The sequence below is a fragment of the Myxine glutinosa genome, chromosome 1, assembly GCF_964187855.1.
Source record: "Myxine glutinosa chromosome 1, kmMyxGlut1.1, whole genome shotgun sequence".
NCBI classification, from domain to species: domain Eukaryota; kingdom Metazoa; phylum Chordata; class Myxini; order Myxiniformes; family Myxinidae; genus Myxine; species Myxine glutinosa.
This window is the reverse complement of record NC_136261.1, coordinates 235,584,535-235,607,497: the sequence shown is the minus strand read 5'-3', so window position 1 is coordinate 235,607,497 and position 22,963 is coordinate 235,584,535. Positions and strand designations below refer to the sequence as shown.

At 43.4% G+C, this 22,963-nt stretch overlaps 1 protein-coding gene across 2 annotated transcripts in view; it reads left to right on the top strand.

Annotated features, from left to right (window-relative positions):
* The window catches only part of LOC137435228 (pyruvate dehydrogenase (acetyl-transferring) kinase isozyme 2, mitochondrial), a 73,883-nt gene extending 51,217 nt beyond the window's left edge, over positions 1 to 22,666 (top strand). The window contains exons 8-12 of one of the 2 annotated variants that reach the window (XM_068128843.2): positions 6,565 to 6,666; positions 7,000 to 7,110; positions 9,862 to 9,975; positions 21,761 to 21,927; positions 22,041 to 22,666. In XM_068128843.2, the coding sequence (XP_067984944.1) occupies positions 6,565 to 6,666; positions 7,000 to 7,110; positions 9,862 to 9,975; positions 21,761 to 21,925 (492 nt within the window). In that variant the 3' untranslated portion in view covers positions 21,926 to 21,927; positions 22,041 to 22,666. Of the gene's footprint in view, positions 1 to 6,564; positions 6,667 to 6,999; positions 7,111 to 9,861; positions 9,976 to 21,760 lie in introns of both variants that reach the window. The other variant, XM_068128836.2, reaches the window with a different exon arrangement.
* The last annotated feature ends 297 nt before the right edge of the window (positions 22,667 to 22,963 follow it).

Here is a 22,963-nt window from a genome sequence, read left to right as displayed (position 1 = left end):
CAAATGAATAATTTGGTTAAAATGTCAAAAGGTCAAAGGTCAGCGTCACATAAAATCATAAATTTTCATCTGATTGACCTGAAACTTAAATGTACCATTTGAGTTTTGTCATCAAATTTTCAACAAAGCTTGATTATGAGAATATGGAGAAGACAAATTAAAAATTTGGTCAAAATGTCAAAGGTCAGCGTCACATAAAATCATAACTTTTCATCTGATTGACCTGAATTTTATAGAATTTGCATATCGGGTCACGGAGTTTATCCAATAAATCAAAAGGAAGCAGTCGATTGTTTGTTTGTTTTTAGATCAAAAGATCAAAGGTCAAGGTTGCATAAAATCGTCAATTTTGTCCAATTGACCTGAAATGTAAAGAATTTGCATATTGAGTCACTGAATTGGTTCACCAATCAAAATCTAGAAGCTAATTGTTTTTTTATATCTAAAGCTCAAAGGTCACGGCTGCATAAAATTATCAATTTTTATGTTGTGTTTTTTTAAAACTGTTTTCGTTATTTTGAGCATATGGAAGAAGAAGACGGCGTCTGAATATAAACAGACGCAGACGGGCGTTGCATTTTCAGATGCTTTCTAGTTTTAATTTAGTTCTTCATGAATGACACCGTTTGATCTTCACCATCGACGAACTAATACCAGCAGACAGATTTCCAGCTTAATGACCACCCAAGGGATGGCACACTTTGTGATGCAACATCTGACCTGAGAAGCACCAATTGGGCAGTTAATAGTTGGACTGCGATTCAAACTCTGTCTAGACAGCTCAAAGGTAAATGGTGTTACCTCCACAGTCTACACCATCCTATTGCATCATATTTATCTTGTAGAAATAGCCAACTAGAACACACTCTAGAGAGGTGCTGTCTCATGCCATCATTTTCTCAGTGTAATATCATATATCTGTCTAACGTACAGTATACCTTTCACATGGCCACAATGTGAGCAAATATAGTCCTGCACTAATATTCATTTCATATTTTGCCTTGTGAACTCAAAGTTGGACTTGTCCAAGACATTCACAATATGAAGCTCTATGCCAAATTTGGCAATTATAGCTGCCCTTGTTGTCCAATTACCATATTCTGTGGACAAACGCAATACCCACAGGCCCGCCTATGACTGCGGCATGAGTAATAATTGGGTATGGGTTGATACAGCCATGGTTTTAGCGCATTGTTTCTGTATTACATTATCTTCCATTAAAACATGCTGTCTGAGCTTTAAGAGCTTGACAATACTAATCTTATCGGTTGACAACCCTAATGTTAATTGATCAATGCCCAAACCGGTAAGTGGATGAACTCCAAACTTTCATTTATTTTGCAGTTAAAACACAAACAATAAACACAACACTCTGGAATGGCATGTACTCCACCCTTCCATCATAGTTCTTCCACCCATTGTTCTCCCCTTTAACTCTGCTTCTCCATTTAAAAATAGTCTGAAAGATAACATTTGTGAAAGCCCTCTTCTTGCTCAACTTTAGAATAAACATTTCACCTCCACACACATTACATAGTCGTCTATATAATAAACAACTCGTTCCATATCAAATTGTAGGCAAGCTGCTTGGCGAGCCGCTTGGAGAGTGGAGGAAACGATTAAGAGAGGTGCTTAAGGTGGGTTTTCACGGGACACGCGAACGGTTCGCGAAGGATGCGAATGTCGAAAAAATGGCAAAGTCCAACATTCGTCCAACATTTTTGAAAACATTTTAAACATTTTTGAAATACCCGCCGAACAAAAAACGACTCCTGTGAACAATTGACGACGCTTCCGAACCCCCGCGCATGTTTGGCGAACTTTTGGAGCCTAAAATACGAATGTTGGACTTTGCCATTTTTTCGACATTCGCATCCTTCGCGAACCGTTCGCGTGTCCCGTGAAAACCCACCTTTAGTTATGTTCGCAAAAATGGCCACTGTAACTGGATTCAAAACGATAATACAACCAATGAAATGTTCAGAGGCATACGATATCCTTGTCATGTACACCCATAGTATCATACTAAAATACGCCATTTGTGTCTGTCCGGCTGTCTGATGAAATTTTGACGCCAATACATTCCGTCCTTACTTATCCAATCTCAACCAAACTTGACAGGATGACCAAGGGTGACATAATGAAGGTTGTAGCACATTCATTTGCCCCCCTCCCCAAGGGGATTTTCTCTCCCGAGCGAGTTTTCCCCACCATTGCCGTCAATGGCGTTGCGTGTTGAGGTGTATATCAATGTTAAATTAGCTTTATTGTGGCGTTTTTCCAAAGAAGAAGATTTATCGTGGCGTTATTCCAAAGACGCTTTTAATAACAAAATTAATGATAATCACATATTGTTAATGTTATTACAAAACAATATTAATACTAATAATGTCCCACTTCCCCAAGGCGTTTTCCTGCAGTGATAACGTGTATAAATAGCTTAGAGTTATAATGGCGTTTCCGTGGGAGCAACGGCTTCTACAGGAAGTAAAAATACTAGTACCGACTGCAAAGCCGCAATGAGCCGGCGAACCCAAAGCCTCTTGCCACTATTTTACCCATCACTATGGCATCAGTAGGTTAGGTAGTTGGTAGTAGGTAGGTGTAGTAGGTACCGTACATGGTAAGACTTGGTAAAAGAGAAGAGCAGACAGTCCTCCCCAATACCTGCATACCTCTTGCCACTATTTTACCCATCACCATGGCATCAGTAGGTTAGGTAGTTGGTAGTAGGTAGGTAGGTAGTTGGTAGTAGGTAGGTGTAGTAGGTACCGTACATGGTAAGACTTGGTAAAAGAGAAGAGCAGACAGTCCTCCCCAATACCTGCATACCTCTTGCCACTATTTTACCCATCACCATGGCATCAGTAGGTTAGGTAGTTGGTAGGTAGGTAGTAGGTAGGTGTAGTAGGTACCATACATGGTAAGACTTGGTAAAAGAGAAGAGCAGACAGTCCTCCCCAATACCTGCATACCTCTTGCCACTATTTTACCCATCACCATGGCATCAGTAGGTTAGGTAGTTGGTAGTAGGTAGGTAGGTAGTTAGTAGTAGGTAGGTGTAGTAGGTACCGTACCTGGTAAGACTTGGTAAAAGAGAAGAGCAGACAGTCCTCCCCGATGGCAATACCTGCGTACAATACAATAAATGTCACAAGAAGCTTAAGGAAGTAACTATACGATGTGCTAGCTTAAGGCCTATTTTTAACTGGGCTTAACATACGTTTTCACAGTAAGTGTGTAGTCTTCTAACTTCAGTCGCTGTCAGGCGCTAGGGCTGGTTCTCTGACTCTCCGGGCACGGCAGCTTCATCCACCAGAAGACGTTAGCTTGCAGTGATTAATTCGGTGAATTCCATCTCAACTTCGGATATTTCCGGCCGTGAAAAACTATCCGTATTTCTAAACTAAATATGTAAACCGCTTATACCATATTTCTGGCCGTGAAAAACTATCCCGTACGGCCGCGAGATTTCTAAAAAATAATTCTTCGTCAATTTTAGAATATTTGACGCCGTTTTCACCGTCCGAAACGCGTAATAATATTTTTTCAAATGCTCGAATCTCATTGGTTCTGGTGTTTGATGACGATTTTCGTTGAAGATAACGAGGTTGGTCTTAACGTATTTTAATTACTAATGAGAGGTTTCATTAGATTAGGAATCAAAGAACGACGGGTGAAACAAGCTCCTATTGAACTTTTTCGCAATTGTTTTATGCAAACTTCCGCATCCGGTCGATGGCTGTCTCCAGCACTCCATCCAGTGAGCGCTTTCATTTTAGACATATTTTTGCAAATGCTCGACTCTCATTGGGTCCAGTGTTTGGTGACGCGTTTTGTTGAAGATAACCAGGCCCGTGCGGGCCGATGTTGGTCTTAAATTATTTTATTAATACATCGGAGGTGCATAAGATTGTGAATCAAACGACGACGGGTGAAAGAAACTCCGAATGAACGTTTTAAATTTGTTATGCATACTTCCGCCTCCGCAAGATGGCTGCGTCCACTGTGCTTCGGATTCTCGAGCCAAGGTATAATCAGGTTTTCAACATAATACGTACTCGTTTATTGACAACACCGGCTTCGCCGGCTATTATAAACCACAAACACATATGATTTGCTTTTTAAACAGTCGCTAATGCTCTTTATAACACTAAATGAAGAAATTTGGAGGAATCCCGACATCCGTGAAGTCAGGTTTACTTACAGAACTGAGCGAAGAACTACTGTACTCTATATAACCCACAAATGTTGGGTTAATGACATGGCCCTTTCTGCCGCTACCGTGGCATTTTTAGAAGCAAACTTTTGAAACTCGCGCCTGCTGTTTGATACGAAACTGAAAGGGAGGAAGACCGGGGTGTGCTCATTTACAAAGCAGCTAGCTTGCGCTTGCCAAGCCAGCCATTCCTTAACGGTTTTGAATGCAATGCTTGCTCGAATGCTTAAACCACTTGGCGATCTCTCCACAAGAAACTTGGTAAATGAACACACACCCAATGTTCTTGAGACCTGACCATAAATCGACTGTAATCTATATACCTCAAAGAGGAATGACCCTTCTTGCCGCTCCCGTAGTGTGCGGGTGTACTTGTTATTAAAATGTGAATTTCATAATTTTAGTTTTTACTCTACTTTTCATCCTAATTCTTCATGAACTACACACATGCAAATCTACACTTCCCTCCCCAAACTTCACAGTGGTAGGTCTATAGATAAACTTGACAGGGGGCTCCTCCTTCTGACTATCCTTTTATTTATCTTTCTTTCATTTTTCCTCATACTCTGTAGCCACTGCTAACACAATCAATTTGTTTGGGTAAGTTGTCACAAGATGATCGCGTAAAACTGAAAATGATGGCCGAGAGAGCATTTGCTCAAGTACCACGATAGCCTTGTCTACATTGGAGGCCACAATGTTGTTCAGCGTTTGAGTGCCGAACAACCTGTTCCGTTGGAGTGCTTGGTTGAATCAAGCAAGCCACTTGGCAACCTACTTTCTAACAGTACACACCCCCAATTAAACTCTCAAAATCCAGACTTATCTTTACTTTCCCCCACCTTTCCACCCCCCCCCCCCCTTACCCACCATATTTTTGGAACTATTAGAGGTGGTTCAATCACATTCCTCTCTCTCTTGGACTTAAAGCAAGTGGAGCAACACCATCTTGTCTTCCCCTATCGCTACCTTTGATATTTTCCACCCCATTAACCCTACCTAACCAACCCTCTAACTTGCAGGACTTGCGGAAATCTAAGATTTTTCAAGTATATTGGTCGGTCGACTTTGTTATTCTGTCTGTTTGTTACTTGCAAAATCTAAGATTTTTCAAATACATTGGTTGATCGTACGCGTTATTCTGTCTATCTGTTTGTCTGTCTAAAAGTGAAAAGGAAAAGGTGAATAGGCCAAATTTCTAAAATCATCAATTTTCATCTGATTGACCTGAAATTTGAAGAGGATTTGCAGACTTGATTATTGAATTCAACCACCAATATTTTTTAGATCAACATATGCCAAAAGGTCAACATAGGCCAAAGGTCAACAACTTATTTTAGGGATTTCGCAAGTATCGCACTATGCACGACATATTTGCTTGTTTGTTTGTCAATCAACTGCAAGTCACAATTCTAAACCGGTCATTATGAAACTTTATCAAGTTGTAGAGGTAGTCACAGCTGAGAAGCATATTCATTTTCAGGTCAAAAGTCAAAGATCATCTTGAGGTCAAATTTCTAAAATCATCATTTTTCATCTGATTGACTTAAAAATTGAACAGGGTTTGCATATTGGGTCACTGAATAGAGAAACCAACTATTTTTGAGGTCAAAAGGTCAAATATCAACTCGAGGTCAATCTTTTAAAATCATAAATTTTCATCCGATTGACCCGAGCTTTGATTAAGATCATCAATTTAAATCTTAATAAAATGGACAATTTGATGTATCCATGGCAACTTTTTTGGGGGGAGGGGAGAGGAAGTGGATTTTGCAAGTATCATGCTCTGTATTATGTCTTTCTTGTTTGTCTGTCTGTCTGTCTGTCTGTCTGTCTCTGTCTGTCTCTCTGTCTGTTTTGTTTGTCTGTATGTCAATCGCCTACAGGCCACAACATTAAACCCATCTTCATGAAACTTCACCAAATAGTGAAGATGGTCACAGAAATTAGCCTATTAATTTTGAGGTCAAAAGATCAACATAAGGTCAAAAGGTCAACAATCTAAAATTTCTAAAATCCTCAATTTTCATCTGATTGACTTAAAACTTCAAGAGGATTTGCATATTTGGGCTTTTAATTCAACCACCAATTATTTTAAGGGCATCTTTGTTTTAGGGATTTCACAAGTATCCGTCCTCTGCACGACATCTTTCTTTTTTCCCCCATTTCTTTTCTTTTTAATTGTTTGCAAAATTTAGGTTCATGGAAGAGCAAGGAGACTACTGTTACCTCATTGTCAGTACATTGCCTTTTTACCCTCTGTCACCTTGCTCATCCATGAGTCTAGTCAATGCAAAACAAAAATACATTTTATCATCAGTCAATCACTTTTTTTGGTTTTACAGAATGCAATGAGGGCCACAATTGAGAGGCATGATAATGAGGGTCATCCTCTTCTTCCTGTTGAGGTTTACATTGTACTTGGAAAAGAAGACCTCACCATTAAGGTACATGTGTGCACCCACACTATTCTCTTGAAATGATATTGAGCAGAAGAAGCAATTATGGTCTGGTCCACCTTTTGAATTGAAAGGGTAAAACATGTTAATAACCTGTGTATTGTTTTGTAAATACTGTATTACCTTCATCTGCAAGCTTAGATTTGTTTTTATTTTTAGAAGTTTTACAAAAACATAAATGTGAATATAAACAAATTGTCTTTCCCATGTTTCATTCTCTCTAAAGCAGTTTTTGGTTTGGGAGGAAATTGCACATGGCTACAATGTTAAAAAAAAAAAAAAATCCAATTTGAGTTCTTCGTACGATCTTTGTTAATCCAGATCAATGACCAGGGTGGTGGTGTACCTCTGAGGAAGATTGAGCAGCTCTTTGATTATATGTATTCATCGGCACCACAACCTGACATGAACTCCTCTCGTGCTGCACCACTGGTATGTTGTACTGAGGATGGCTGGAAGCAAAATTTTGGAAATAGCTTATTTATGAGTCATAATTTTATTCCTTAAATATTACAGTAAACACGGTTGACCAAAAATATAATTGGTATCAGCAATATCCATTATGGGTAATGGACGTTGAGAAACACTGGAGTTGAAAACAGTTCTGTTGGGAGGGGTGGGGAGCATTAACACCGTATATGAATCATCGAACAAAACCAAAACACAATACCGTACCTGTGAAAACAAACTGTTTAAGGATGCCTTCCAGAAGATAAAAAGTAACCTTTATCAGATTCCTTCTTTTTCACATGATCTATGTCTCATGGAGGAATTGCAATACATCTTGCACACCATGATGACAAATATGTTCAAGAGTCAACACCAAACTTTATTTTGGACAATCAGCCGTTGGAATTGGAGGAAGTGATGTTTCTTCCTGGGGCACTCTGGGTAATGACAACACCATCTTTATGACATCGCTTTTCTTTCCGCAATTGAGGAGATTTGAGATCTTTGAGAACCCAATTGAGGAGAAATTTCCTCCTTCCCATTGTGATGCTAAAGCATGGGTTCTATCTGTGCTGTATCCTCTAAATCAGGGGTTCTTTACCTTTTTTGAGTCATGGACCCCTTTGAGAATATGGTGATAGCTACGGACCCCTCCCCAGAAAAATGCACAGAAGCACATAAACACAAAATTTTGCATACAATGAATAAATTTTATTGCATAGGAAAATTATTTCCTTCACATACCGTCATAATCAGAATAAAAAACAATCTTTACAAATAATATATGTCACACTTTTTTCATGCAAAAATCAATCACCATTCCCTGAATAAAATGAAATATATCCAAATAGTGCAAATTAAACAAAAAATAAACTTCGATTCTGCTCAAAAGTACATTTCAGTGAAAAGGCTGTTGTTGTTTGGCTTCAATAAGAAGATGAAATTGGAGAGTGCTCTTTGACACTTTCTTCAATTTCTATCGACGGGAACTATTCTAGAAGTCATAACTTCACGACGATGACGACTGTATGCTACCTGACTGTACACTCATTATCATCCCATTTCAACCTACCTTACAGATTTACTAGTCTTCAGTAAGCAAGAATAAGTACATAACATCCTGTACATAGACAAAAAATAAAACTTTTAATGAAAAGCTAGCGAAAATAAATTTTAAATAATTTTTATGCGCCTGGTTCACGGACCCCCTGAAGCCCATCCACGGACCCCAAGGGGTCCATTGACCACAGGTTAAGAACCCCTGCTCTAAATGCTGAGCATCAAGTCAGGAAGTGGCATGTACCATTTTAAGTCTATGGTATGATTCAGCCAGCGTCAGAATCAAACTCTCGACCGCCCATACTCAGAACAGACACTCCAACCATTATGAACTCTTAAACATGTGTGGGTATGGTCACAGCACAGAGATCTCAAAGTTTAAAAAAAAAACTGCATTCCACAAGTTTAAAAGTATAAACAACGATTATCTCTCGTCTACGACCTGATACGTCCGAGCATTTTTGAGTCCGAAGTTTAAACACAAGACAGACTAACAATTAGGAAAGTCAAATGTAAGTGAGTTATAAGAGTGGTAAATGAATGATCTATTGCCGTGGTCGGAAATGATATGTAACATGAATGTGGTTACAATCAGTTTTGTACTACTTGTAGAATGAGTTTTGCGTTATTGTGTTTGGCTCATCTTCAACATCAAGGACTTGAGGCACGGCCAGTTGGTTTGTCTGTTGGGATCTTTACAAACCCAGAAAATATTGTCGGTGCAAAGCTATAAGAATGTTAATATTTTTATTTGAAAACACAAATCAGACGGGCAACTTTTTATCTTCAAAAGTGTGAACCAAATCCGTAATCTCTTTTGGGAGATTTTTGCAAGCAAGTGTGTTTAATAAAAAGCAAATGCCAAATGAGTTGCGTGTGTGAAGATTGTGTGCGAGGCTGTTTTGTTTATGGATGTTTAAGAAATCTTAAATTTCTTGAGACTAAATAGTTTATGTTACTGCTCTTGTGGCAGTTTCTTAAGCAGTTAGGTTGTTTTCAAGGGGAAGAGGAAAGCTCTTTCACTGCAATTAACTCACCACAAGCTCTGCTGAGCTATGAATTGAATAATGTACTTGATAATGAGAGGAAATACTGCTTGATTTGGAGATAACATAAATGAAGGAGATTCAAGTTTCAAACCACTTACATGTGAAAGCAGAGGTCAAAAGAAAAGCACATATGATATAAATGAGCCAGATGTGGGCACAGTAGCTTAGTGCCGAGGATGCTGCACTGGCATTCCTGAAAGCTGTCAGTTCAACTCCTACCGAAGGCTACGGAATTAAGGCTTTGAGAAACAGAGCTGCTTTCAGGACAATTGGCATGATGCTATTAGATCGACGATGATTTGTAGACCAAAAGAAGGTGAGAAAGAGGGAGAGCGAGGGATTGAGAGAGATTTGGTTGTTATTCACATCGTGTTTATTTTTGAGGTTGGATAGGGTGGGGTTTGGGTGGAGGTTCCTGCGTCTCCTTGTACTGCTCATAAATGTTTATCTCCACATGTAATCTTTATGGTGACTTTTTGAGCAATTGTTTGTTGTTTTGATCGCAAGCAACCTTGCTGCCATTAACAATTTCCTTGGACTGGCAATTATCTATTAGTAGGTTAAACACCAGTGCAATGTTCATGTTTGTATGATATGGTAACATGTCCATGTTTCATTCCTGCAGGCAGGGTTGGGGCATGGGCTGCCATTGTCCCGATTATATGCCCGTTACTTTCAAGGAAATATCCATCTCCACTCACTTGAAGGACATGGCACTGATGCTGTCCTTTATCTCAAGGTACCAGGTTCTTCCTCTGGATGAGTGATTTTTTTGCAAGGCATGTGCCATGTGTTGCTCAAAAAAATAGGGAAGATCTAAATTTGCTCTTCTGTAACTCGTGAAAGCCACATCGACATTATTAAATGGCAACGCAGAGTTAAGTTTGTTTCATATGACAGAATGATCATGTGATCAGTCAAATGCTGCTTCCTTGACATTCCAGAACCCAATGTGGTTCTACAGGAACCATGATGCTGTAAAGGCGACAGTATTTTGTTTTATTTTCTCTGCAGTTTTCAATTTACACCACCTGGCGATTGCGTAAAGATCCAGATTGGTTTTGAAAAGTGCATGCAGTGTAGCAAAGATATTTTGTATTTTGAATCTTTCTAAGATGTAGAATGCAATAAACCGGCGAGAAACTTCTCAACAACCAACCACCTTTAGAGGCCATTTTTCCCTGCAGAGCAGGGGTTGGCCTTTTTCGGGCACCGTGATCCCCTTTTTGAAGCGATGTTTTATGGCCGGATGCCCTTGCTGCTGCCAATCCTCTTGGTCACCTCTTGCGACACACAGGGAACTAGAACGCCACTCAGTAGAGCCAATACTCCCGCCATGGGTCAAGTTGGAATAGTACGATTTCACAAAAGTTTGAGGGAGTAGTTCAGTGACAACACAAGACAAGACAACACAAGACAGACACTGCACAGAAATATATATTTAGAATATATAGAAGATAATGTAAAAAAAAAACAATGCAATTTTACTTACATTTTCGGATGCAGCGTTCAATTCTATATAAGTGAGTGTATTTTGAGGCATGTGTGACTTCAAATAAAATTGTAAGCCAGGATAAACGTTCGTTTCATTCCTTAGGGATACAACATGTAAAACCGGCCCAAACGTCAAAACAAAACTCGCTCATTTTAAGTCGTACAAGCTAATGCGACCACTCATTCTTCTGGGCCCCGTGCACATGCTGGTCACACTTATAACTCACACTTATAAGTTCATCAAATACTGACACCGCGATTGACATTCGCTGAGGTAAATGTTGATATGTCTTCTGAGGTTAAAAAAAAAAAAAAAAAAAAAAAAAAAAACAGTTTTAAAGCATTATACGTATCAAACGATACATTTTATGAAACGGGGAAACCGAATACACACTGGTGGTTTTAAAATGACAGAATATGTCTTTATTAGAAAAAATAAAAAGAACCTTGAAGACGACGCTGGTAAAAAAAATACACCGCTCTAACGCATAACCATGAGTTTAAACTACATTTACAACAAATATGAAAACTATTTTCATATCACAATGTTAAATATACAATATATAGAAGATAATGTTTTTTAAAAATGAGCCATATCTTCCAATGGTAACCAATCCTTCAAAAAATTCCTGGATCCGGAATAATATCCTGAGCTTCACCAAAAACTAATCAATTCTTCCTTATCCCAAGGGCAATCATCCCACCAACTTTCATCCAAATCCGTTCAGAACTTTTCCAGATATCTTGTTCACAAACACACTAACACACACACACACACACGGACACGATCGAATGCATTACTCCCTGGCGGGAGTAATTACCAGTGAACTGGTACTCAATTAGCCGACCTCGGAAGGATGACAGGCTGAGTCAACCCCCCTGGCATTAATTCAGCGATCGACCGGGATTACGAACACCAGGATCCTAGGTATCCCAAGCCAGCACCCGAACCGCTAAGCCAACACCAGGCTTAAACTTCTCAACAGTAAAATAGAAATCACTATGGTCCCTCTGTTAATTTGAGTAGTAATTTAAAGCCGTTGAAGGGAAATATTCATTTGATAGCATCCAAGATGATCAAATGTTAATGAACACAAAACAATATTTTAACCATAAAATTTTGGGGTTTATTTATTTATTTATTTATTTCCTCTTCCGACTACACCATCTTGGGGAAGGGGAGAATGGTGGTTTTTAGGTCTTGATCCTTCACCGCACTCTGCTAAATATAGTGATCTTCATCTCTGATCCAGCGGTCGACATTCTTGTATTTCCGTCTCTTTCTATTCCTCCATTGTTTACCTCGAGATGTTGTCCATGTACTCACTTATTTGTCTTCCTTCCCATCTCTTGCTTTCGATATTACCAATATTGTACAAATTTATCAAGACTTTTTGTCTCATCACCTTTTGACTTCCTTATTGCAATAACCTTTATAAGGTGATGACCTTGCTTTGCTCTTTGCAATACTTGCTAATTTGCCATTATTTCTACCTAACTGATTTTCCACATTCTCCTTGGAATACACATCTCTGTACCAGCTATCTTTTGTTCCCTTGCTTTGCTACATTATCCATTATTTATCATATCAACATTTTGCAAACCTCGTCCATGTCTCAATGGACCTATCCCATATTGACGTCATGACCTGTTTACCACAAGAACTTCTGATGAAAAGCCAGGGGTTCGATCAATCATCTTTGTGTCCAAATGATGTTCGCAATGCTAGCTGATGGGGCAGAGCTGGTATTTAAGGTTGCTCTTTGATAGCGTGCCTAAATTATAAATAAACTGCCACATACCAAACTGAAGTGACAAACAAGAGAACGCGTTCACTCCATCTTTACCTGTTACAAAAGGCGGATGGTATGAGTGAGATTGAACTCCAAAATGTAAATGTGGAGTGGAGTCACTGAGCATAAGAAATACGTTCTTGAATCTTTTCCTGGGGAGAGCGTGATCAGGAGGAGCTGGCACTGCCCACTGATTGTGAATCCTGTAGGTTGACTGATGCTGCAGTTAGCTAACGCTGATTTTGTCTTGTGTTTAATGCAGCTAAGCTGGATGACGTGCGCCCGTGCTTGTTCGCACCTACACTTAAATATCGTTCACGCGACATTCACAGCACCAACATTGCATCTTTGGACGCATATTCTTCTCTGACCGAAACTGCTCGTCCGCAGTTTGATTATCCGCCTTCCATTTCAACCACTCACCAGTAGTTTTCAGAATGATCTTGATCATATGACACTTAAAAGTTAATCTTGTGTTTGCGACACTCTTACGCCATATCTTTCTTTGGTCATTTTATGAAGACTGACTTTTTAATTTCCTTGAGTCTAGAATATGTCCTGTTTTGTAAATGTTGTTGCATAGTGTTGTTATCTTCTTCACTCCTAAATTCCTTCCCCCATCCAAAACCTTGATCTTTTCTACCCCCGTTAAACACCCCAAATCCACCTTTTCAATCTCTGACTTCATTCCTGAAATTCCTAGCTGTGTCCATTTGTTTTATACCATGTACCACCCTGCCTCCCCCAGCCCTCTCCCTTCCACAGATCTACCGATGTCCCTGTTCTCTACGATTGTTGTTCTTGTGTGCTTTCCTCTCTCTCCCCATCTTCTCTCCGGCTCCATTTATTACATGTTTTATGCGTCCGTTTATGTTTTTTTGTGTTTAATATTGTCACGCAACTCCGATTAACATCAAAGTTGCGGATTTTGCGTCGGTTGCGTCCGAACGTCGGGCGGAATGTACGCCCGACCGTGTCGATGTCTCGCGGCGGACAAAAAAAATTGTCCGACGGGTTCGAATCCTACACTCCTGACACCAATTTTTTTTTTTTCTCGGGTTCCATCCCACTCCTGACACCAAATGTCACGCAACTCCGATTAACATCAAAGTTGCGGATAGCCGATTACGAGGCTTTACTCTCCCGAGGAGAAAACTCAATAGCGGATTCCAATCAAACTCAAAGCGCGCAGGATGGCGGGACACAGCGAAAGCCCTGCAACCTTACCTATTAAAATCAAACACCCAGGAAAACTGCGTTCAGATATATACAAAAATAATACAAGGGTTTATTATTGAAAAACAAGGACAGGAAAATACGCGCCGGTAATAAACTATTCCAAATCGGGATCCCGCACTCCAGACCTCAAATACAAAACGGGGGATTATGAATGACAAAAGAAACACATCACGTCGTGTACAGTGTACGCGGAGCTCGGCTTATCTGTCTCGTCGTTGGCTTCGGCTGCTGTCCTCCACGGCCCCGATGCACCCATGAGGCCTTGCTCCAAGCTCCGATCCTCTCGCCGCCTACGAGGTCGGTGCACCAAGCTCCAAGGCACCCAACGCAGGCCAGCGGCTTCACCCAAGATCGATCCCCACACGAAGCACGAAAAGACAGGAACGGGGACAACGCAGGTGTGACTGCACGTCTCGTCCTTCCAACTCGCTCCGGGACTGGTCTTGCCTGCACTCGGTTCAGCGCACCTCCGAACTGCTCTCCTTTCAACTCACACCGGGACTGCTGAAAATGGCGTCCTGCCCTCCATAATATCTCCGGCCGATGACGTCACATTGGCGCACTCCTCAGCCTATCAGAGCCTCCCCCGGCTCCTGGCTCGTCCAGGTCACGCCCTCTGCGTCACTGCCGCTCACTTCACTCCCGCTCCCGTCCCCCGACTCCGTGGTCACCGGTCATGGCATGTGCTATGCGAGGTTCGTAGGCCCTGCGGAGGTGTAAACGGTGGCGGCCGATTGTGGCGGTGTTCCAGCCCGATTTCTCGTCTATTCTCTTCCAAAGTCATGTCAAAGGGGCGGAATTATTTAATGTTGCACTAGGGACCTAACTAAGTGTTTATGTGGTTTGCAGTGCCATAATGGACAAAGGTTTGACTACTAGGTGAGACTCACAGGGGCGTTATCTTTTAATCCTTATCTAACGATCACACGAATCTCCTGGTAGATCCACAATTATACATCTTACCCCGACAAACGCCTAAACATCAAGAACTTATTACATGTAGAGTCCCTATCAGGACAGTCGAATACCTACCTATACAGATCTACCTAGCTCTAGATTTCGCTCTACCCCCCAGACATAACACAGCCCCCCCCCCCCGCCCCCCCCCAGGAACTGTAGCTCCTGCAAGGTTCACCGCAGGCGCTACCATTCCAGCCTTAACACTTACTGTCACACACTTAATTAACCTATGAAATAAATTAGGAAGGGCTGTGGGAAGTGAGTCGGACGACCTACCTACATTTCCTTAACATTCTAAACCCCTTAACCATCATGCAGGTATGTACATTTTCTTCATTCCATCGCTCCTGTGGTGGAGGAAACAAACAACACACAACACTAACTTAACCACAAAACTTAATCATCTTACAAAAACTCAAAACTCTAACCCTTGTACATACCCCGGTCGACAGACCGCGTCCCCCGGTGGATGCCACAAGACACAACCTTACCTGCGGGGCCATCCCCAATGCACCCCCTAAATTTCCACGGAACCCTGTCCAGATGTTGCAGGTGAGTGACATGGCTCGGTGGATTTCGCCCTCATTCGTACAACACAAACCCCTTAACAACTCATTCTCATTCCATATATCATCACTACATTTCAACAATCAACAAAGCTCTTACACAATACACCCCCCTGCAGGACCATGGCACTAATGTCATATACATGTGTGTGCATTCCTCAACTCGGCAGCGGGGAGGTACCACACAAAAAGATGGTGGGGGCGCTTCAGGCTGTGGTGCCCGCAGTCCCAAAAACAAGTCAACCGACTAACAAGTTCATTGCCCCCCCCCCCTTTACCTCTTGGCCCCGTGAACAGCCCAACAGCCCCTTTCCGCCGTTACCTCGCCGGTGAGGGTCTCCACACACACCAGGCTCCCTTGCCTCCTGCTTCCGCGCAGCAACACGGGTCACCGGGGGACTTCCTCACCCCGCGGCGCCCAACCAGACCCTCCACCGACGAGAGCTCCAATTTCCAGTTACCACCGGCTGCCAGGGGTAATTGCCACAGAGAGGGGGGGGGGGGGGCAGGCATCGCTCCTCAGAGCTTGATCTGTACCTGCGGACACACACACCTTCCCCACCCACAAGACCCCAAAACACACTTCCTCCCCCGCTGCCATTCAGTTTTCCACACAACTCAGCACAATTCAGCACAATTCCATAGATGGTGTAAAAGGTATTACAAGGCTTGCCATGGCCTGCTACATGTGAAATCCCCCAGTTCACATTTAAACCATCACATTACACATTTCCAAAAGCACAATAATCACCCTCATTATCTCCAATAATCATCACTCACTCTCTATGTTCCACTCTCACGACCACATCAAAACACATAACCACAACACAAAAACATACGCCACCCACAAGACACTGTGTGGCTCCCATTCCATCCCCTCACCGACCAGGTCGTCACTCTCACCCACCTCCCAACTCCAAATTACATGTCCCCAAAATTTCCAAAGCAAGACCTGAAGCCTGGGACAGTATACATCAACACTCACCTCAAGTGCAGGTAATTACCGGTTGGTCAGGTCCAAATCGCAATCCACCCTCAAAAATCACAAAATTTCACATTGGGCCTACCAAATACTTCCAAATTTCTCTTTTGTCCCCACTACACTGGCAGGTATGTGGATCCGCATCCAACGGTGATCATCACTACACAACTACCTGTGGCCACGACAGCTCTGCACCTCTACCGTGCAAGGGTCATCGGGACAAGGTGAGCAGTCAAAACGCCAACATGGCCCATGAGTGTCCATAAGGGTGCGACCCACCATCCATCCTTCGGCCCCCTGCGAGGAACACAGCTGCACCAGCCCCAGCTGGCCAATGTGGTGAGCACCTGCTGCCACAACACACACTACCGCACACACAACCTCGGCACTGGGGGGCACGGTCGCAGTGTGTGGCATCCCGACAGCCACGTCCCCTGCACCTCCCCATCATCCCCCAGTCCGACTACAAAACTGCAGCCCCCTCCCCCCCCCCCCCCAGTGCCTCACCCACCCTTGACCACACCAAGGTCCAGTCGACAGCCATGCTCCACCAGGAGACTCACCCAGAAGACATGGTCCACACCCCTTGGACACGCACAGCACCACGTTGACCCTAAACTACACAACTACATCCCCATGACTCCACGTCCCAAATATCAGCACAGTTGCCCCCGCAATCAGTTGAAAGTTGTGTCTTGCTACCCTATTAATTTTATCACAGCCTCCAACACTTTGGTCTAACACACCTGGATCAATAATGGCGTCACTGTACAGTGTCCACCATTTCTCCTCACAAAATTCACCATTAAATTTGCATCTAACCCACAGATTACCCATGCCAAACATTTGTCACATTTCACTAACCTCACCAAAGAAAGATGCTTTGCCATACACATGCCAGCCGAGCATGGCCCATATGCTCGGCTCGTTACACATCTCCTGATTCATCAACCCGTGGCTCTCTTCCCAACCCGAGAGTCCATAAATCATAACGGAGCACCTGTGGAAGGTCACTCTCACACCATCACGTTCCACAGATGCCCCAATGGTTGTCCGGCAGGCTATCTCCATCCCTGTCCATTAACCAACCACCATGCCAGGTCACCACATGCTGGTTGTCCCAAAGTCTCAGGGAGAGGGTGTCAGGCCGCATGCCCGGGTGGTCACTACATCAGGCCCAAGCTGGCCGTCCGCAGTACCACCACCAAAGCGTGACCCACAACACCTCCCCCTAGTGGTCCTCAATGTATGCCATCCCAGGCTTGAGAGACCACCTCGGACCCCCCCGGAGGTCTTAACCCCCACCAGGGTCCGGTGACCCTGCTGGCCCGAGCCACCAGCTCGGACGGCGCCCCGACGGACAAGGGACGCCACACTCCACCAGACCCCCCGTGGGGCCCAGGTCGTACCTCGACACCCAAGGCTGGACCCCACGTCCAGATCTCGCCAGCACAGCCCCCCAGCTGGCTGGCATACCCAAATTTTGAAAGCGGCAACTTTTGCCCGAGGCCATCACCCATGACCTCTCCATGTCCAAATCCCGCAGCCCGGGGACCAATCCCAACCACGGGTGCTCCAAATCAATTTCCCATTGAAATGTAATTTTCTTTTTTCTTTTAAAATTTCTCACCACCTGTGCCAAACCACAGCTGCAAGTAACAACTCCCTCGGGTTGTTCCGCCCCTCCCTGCAGCTGGTCCACATTCCCTACAGGGACCAAATCGTCGGAGGCTCGATCTCCCGACTCCCCAAGGTCCGAATCCAGCCCGGAGTCAACACACTCCCCCAACTGGTTGTCCAATTTTGGAGCCTCCGTTGCCAAATCGTAGTGTTCGGTGAGCGTCCCCTCGGTCATTCCAACCACCTCCTCGGACCGACTCACCTCATTACCCAGACTCCTTTGGGTCTGGTCAAGCTCTACCTCCCTGGGACTATCTCAGGTCCCCAGCCGCTGAATCACATCATCCTCATCATCCTCATCACACATCATTTCTGGCCCCGCCAGGTTTTCATCAATATCCCCAATAAGTACCCGGTCCGGCTCCATTGCACGGACCCCCAAAAACTCTACCTCCTCTTGCTCCGCACCACCGCCCTGGTGCTGCACAATTCCAAATTCATCCCCCTGTTGGGGTGTTGTGACATCCACATGGTCCCGATAAACAACCAGGCCAGAATGTGGGAAACATTCCCCATTACAACTCTCACATTCCAAATTTCCTTCCCCATTCACCTGTGGGCACTCCCCGCTCACCTGTGGACACTCCACGTTTACCTGCAGGCATTCCCCATCTACCTGTACACATTCCCCATCTACCTGTACACATTCCCCATCCAACTGTGGACATTCCCCATCCACCTGTACACATTCCCCATCTACCTGTACACCTGCAGTCTCTCCATCTACCTGTGGACATTCCCCGCTCACCTGTACACTTGCCACAATTGCCATTCCCGGTGCAATTCCCAATTTGTCTTCCCCCCTTTCAGATTGAATTCCTGCCACCTTTGGCTTCTCCTGTGCCCCGTCAGCACCATTCGTTCGTCCTTCCTTCAATTTACTCGTTTGTTCCTTCATTTTGTTAATCATTCGGTCCATCTGCTCAATCTGAGCATCCATTTTATTTTCCAACCCACTTTTCATTTCCCGCATTTCACCCTTAAACTCCTTACTGGTTCGCTCACTGCTCTCACTTATCGCCCTAAGCAATCGATCCATAATCTGGTCAGTTATCAGGGCCGCTCCTACTGCTCCCGACTCCCCGGCAGGGGAGGGGGATAAGTTGGTGCTCGGGACGGGGGAGGTTCCAAGGCTCACCTCTACTCCCTCTATGTCCGGCTCACTCCCTACGCTGACGGAAGCCTCGCTGCGTATCTCCATTTCGTCAATCTCCGACATCCGCCCTCCCGAAGATTGTTTCCCGCGCACGTATTTATTTTAATTCCTGAAACACAATTTAAATTTGTCGAAGACGCGATATCGCGTTCCGTATGTCCAATCGACGATACAAATTTCTCCGCCTCGACTATAAAAAATTTGCGTCCGAACGTCGGGCGGAATGTACGCCCGACCGTGTCGATGTCTCGCGGCGGACAAAAAAAATTGTCCGACGGGTTCGAATCCTACACTCCTGACACCAATTTTTTTTTTTTCTCGGGTTCCATCCCACTCCTGACACCAAATGTCACGCAACTCCGATTAACATCAAAGTTGCGGATAGCCGATTACGAGGCTTTACTCTCCCGAGGAGAAAACTCAATAGCGGATTCCAATCAAACTCAAAGCGCGCAGGATGGCGGGACACAGCGAAAGCCCTGCAACCTTACCTATTAAAATCAAACACCCAGGAAAACTGCGTTCAGATATATACAAAAATAATACAAGGGTTTATTATTGAAAAACAAGGACAGGAAAATACGCGCCGGTAATAACCTATTCTAAATCGGGATCCCGCACTCCAGACCTCAAATACAAAACGGGGGATTATGAATGACAAAAGAAACACGTCACGTCGTGTACAGTGTACACGGAGCTCGGCTTATCTGTCTCGTCATTGGTTTCGGCTGCTGTCCACCACAGCCCCGATGCACCCACGAGGCCTTGCTCCAAGCTCCGATCCTCTCGCCGCCCACGAGGTCGGTGCACCAAGCTCCAAGGCACCCAACGCAGGCCAGCGGCTTCACCCAAGATCGATCCCCACACGAAGCACGAAAAGACAGGAACGGGGAGAACGCAGGTGTGACTGCACGTCTCGTCCTTCCACCTTGCTCCGGGACTGGTCTCGCCTGCACTCGGTTCAGCGCACCTCCGAACTGCTCTCCTCTCAACTCAATACCTACCTATACTCACAACACTCTCCTCTCTACTGCTGAAAATGGCGTCCTGCCATCCATAATATCTCCGGCCGATGACGTCACATTGGTGCACTCCTCAGCCTAACAGAGCCTCCCCCGGCTCCCGGCTCGTCAGGTCACGCCCTCTGCGTCACTGCCGCTCTCTTCACTCCCGCTTCCGTCCCCCGACTCCGTGGTCTCCGGTCATAGCATGTGCTATGCGAGGTTCGTAGGTCCTGCGGAGGTGTAAACGGTGGCGGCCGATTGTGGCGGTGTTCCAGCCCGATTTCTCGTCTATTCTCTTCCAAAGTCATGTCAAAGGGGAGGAATTATTTAATGTTGCACTAGGGACCTAACTAAGTGTTTATGTGGTTTGCAGTGCCATAATGGACAAAGGTTTGACTACTAGGTGAGACTCACAGGGGCGTTATCTTTTAATCCCTATCTAACTATCACACGAATCTCCTGGTGGATCCACAATTATACATCTTACCCCGACAAACGCCTAAACATCAAGAACTTATTACATGTAGAGTCCCTATCACGACAGTCGAATACCTACCTATACAGATTTACCTAGTTCTCGATTTCGCTCTACCCTCAGACATAACAATATGTGAGCTCTTACACGAGCCTCAACTTTGTATTAAAAAAAAATACCTTGATCAGTTTGGTATCAATTTAACTTCTTCATTGAGAATTTTCAGACCATCAACTTCCTTTTGCCATACTGTTTTTGTTTTGCTTCTTGTTTCTTTGCTAATTTGTCAATATACTCGCACCATCGCTTCATGATCACATCTGACTCCGCCAATATACCCTGTGGTATCGTTAACACACCCAGTTTTATTGAAAGACCTGTTTGTATCATTTCCTTCATCCTGATGTGTTCCCTTCAGGTTAGGATGTTTCTGCAGATTTCCTTTCTCCTCACATTGTTCATTCATCCATTTTTATTTTTCTTTGGCACGTAATTTTATGATCTCTTTGTCAAACTTCTTATACTTTCTCATCTTTGTTTATAACTTCCCTTTGCCCCTGTATAAGTTCCAGAATTTCCACGTCATTCATTTCTGTTTTGCTCTTGGATTTCCTTGGGTAGCACTGCTTCAAACGTTCCACACAACACTTATTTTAGTCCATTCCATAGGTTGTCTCCTCTTTACATTCTCTCATCCTGTTGCTCTTCTTTTTTTTGAGCATTTCTACATTTGTACAATACTGGTCACCTCACCTTGTGCCTTGTCACTCAAACAGTCCCATATTCTACTTGGCCACCATGACTTTCATAAATTTTCTTCAATCTCAGTTTTGGGGTTGCCTCCATGGGGTTATGATTGAAAACATAGTCTGCTCTGAGATATGTCTTTACTTGAACTATTATGGCCTAGGGGGCACACTCGCTTCTAAGTTGTCTAGCCTGGGCATCCACCTTTGATGGTGGAGGTAAAAAAAAAAAAAAAAACTACATTGGAGTGCAGTGGGCTTACAAGTTAGCAAGATTACAATAATTTCAGGACTTGAATTTATTTTTTATCACAGGATTTAAGCAAATACAATATTGGTCTATTTTGATCGGACAATAGAAAATATCATCATAATGACAGTTTGCATTGTAACCAACATGGGCCTGTTATTTTTCCTGCAACCATGTAGGCGCTGTGCAATGAATCCTACGAGCTACTTCCTGTTTACAACAAGTCTGTCCAACGCCATTACTGCAACAACGGCAATCAGGAAAATGGAGACTGGAGTGTTCCCAGTCGCGAACCACGAGACATGACTGTTCACCGCCACCAGTCGGCTAGCGGCATAGCTTAGATGTATGCACACTTGCTTCTATGCTGTCTTCACTGGGCTTGAATATCTAGCCTTGCCAAGCTTCAAAATCTTGCCCTGGTGTTTCACATGCATCAATGTGTGCGGTGTTCCTCAGATGGATGTTATATCCTGGGTGTTCCATCTGCCAGAATTAGTTTGTGGACTTTAAAGATCTTATGGTGTCCTTCGCCAACTTTAGTCGAGCTATCGCAGGCACCCTGGCCAGATATCAAATTCCTGCTCTAACGGACAGGAGGCACCGCATCAACTGCAGAGCTACGTGGCCATGCGTTACCTCTGTCCTGATGTAACATTGGTAAATGGGTTGTTTTTATCAGTGCTTACTTTTCAGACATATGCACTCTTTACTTCTGGACATCTTAAATATTACAATTTGAAAGATGTTGTGGGGACCGAAATATTGTCTTACTTGCTGCATTTTGCATGTGTGGTCAGAAAAATAATTCATTAGTGGTTTGCAATAACTGCTTATAAGTTTCATGAGTTTTTCTTTTTTTGTTATTCTCCATCAGCAACATCAGCCATATCCCCACTTTTGTTGAAACTTACTGCACAATTAATGTCTTTATCAATTACTCCATGGTACGTAAACATGATGGACGTAATGATGAAAATTATTTATGTGAGCGTTGTATATTTCGGAAAACCTTTATGTACAGTGCATATTTTTATGATATGAAATGGTTTTAAATATTGCCATTAAACATGAAAAATAATCTATTTTTATAGTGTTTGTGTTTTGTTTTCCAATTTAACGGTTGGACAACCCTGTGGGATAGTGGGAAAACTAATTTTTCGTCCACAGAGCAAAATTCCACAAAAACCCATCTGCCACAATTCTAAGTGGGACAGGTACATTACCCCCTTCTTGAAGGTCATTAATGAGGAAGCTGGGTTTTTTCTTTTTTTTGTACACAAAGTAGAGGCTTGTGTATGAGCTAACACATTAAACACAAAAAACATAAACGGTCACATAAAACATATAATAAAGGGAGCGGGAGAAAATAAGGGGAGAGA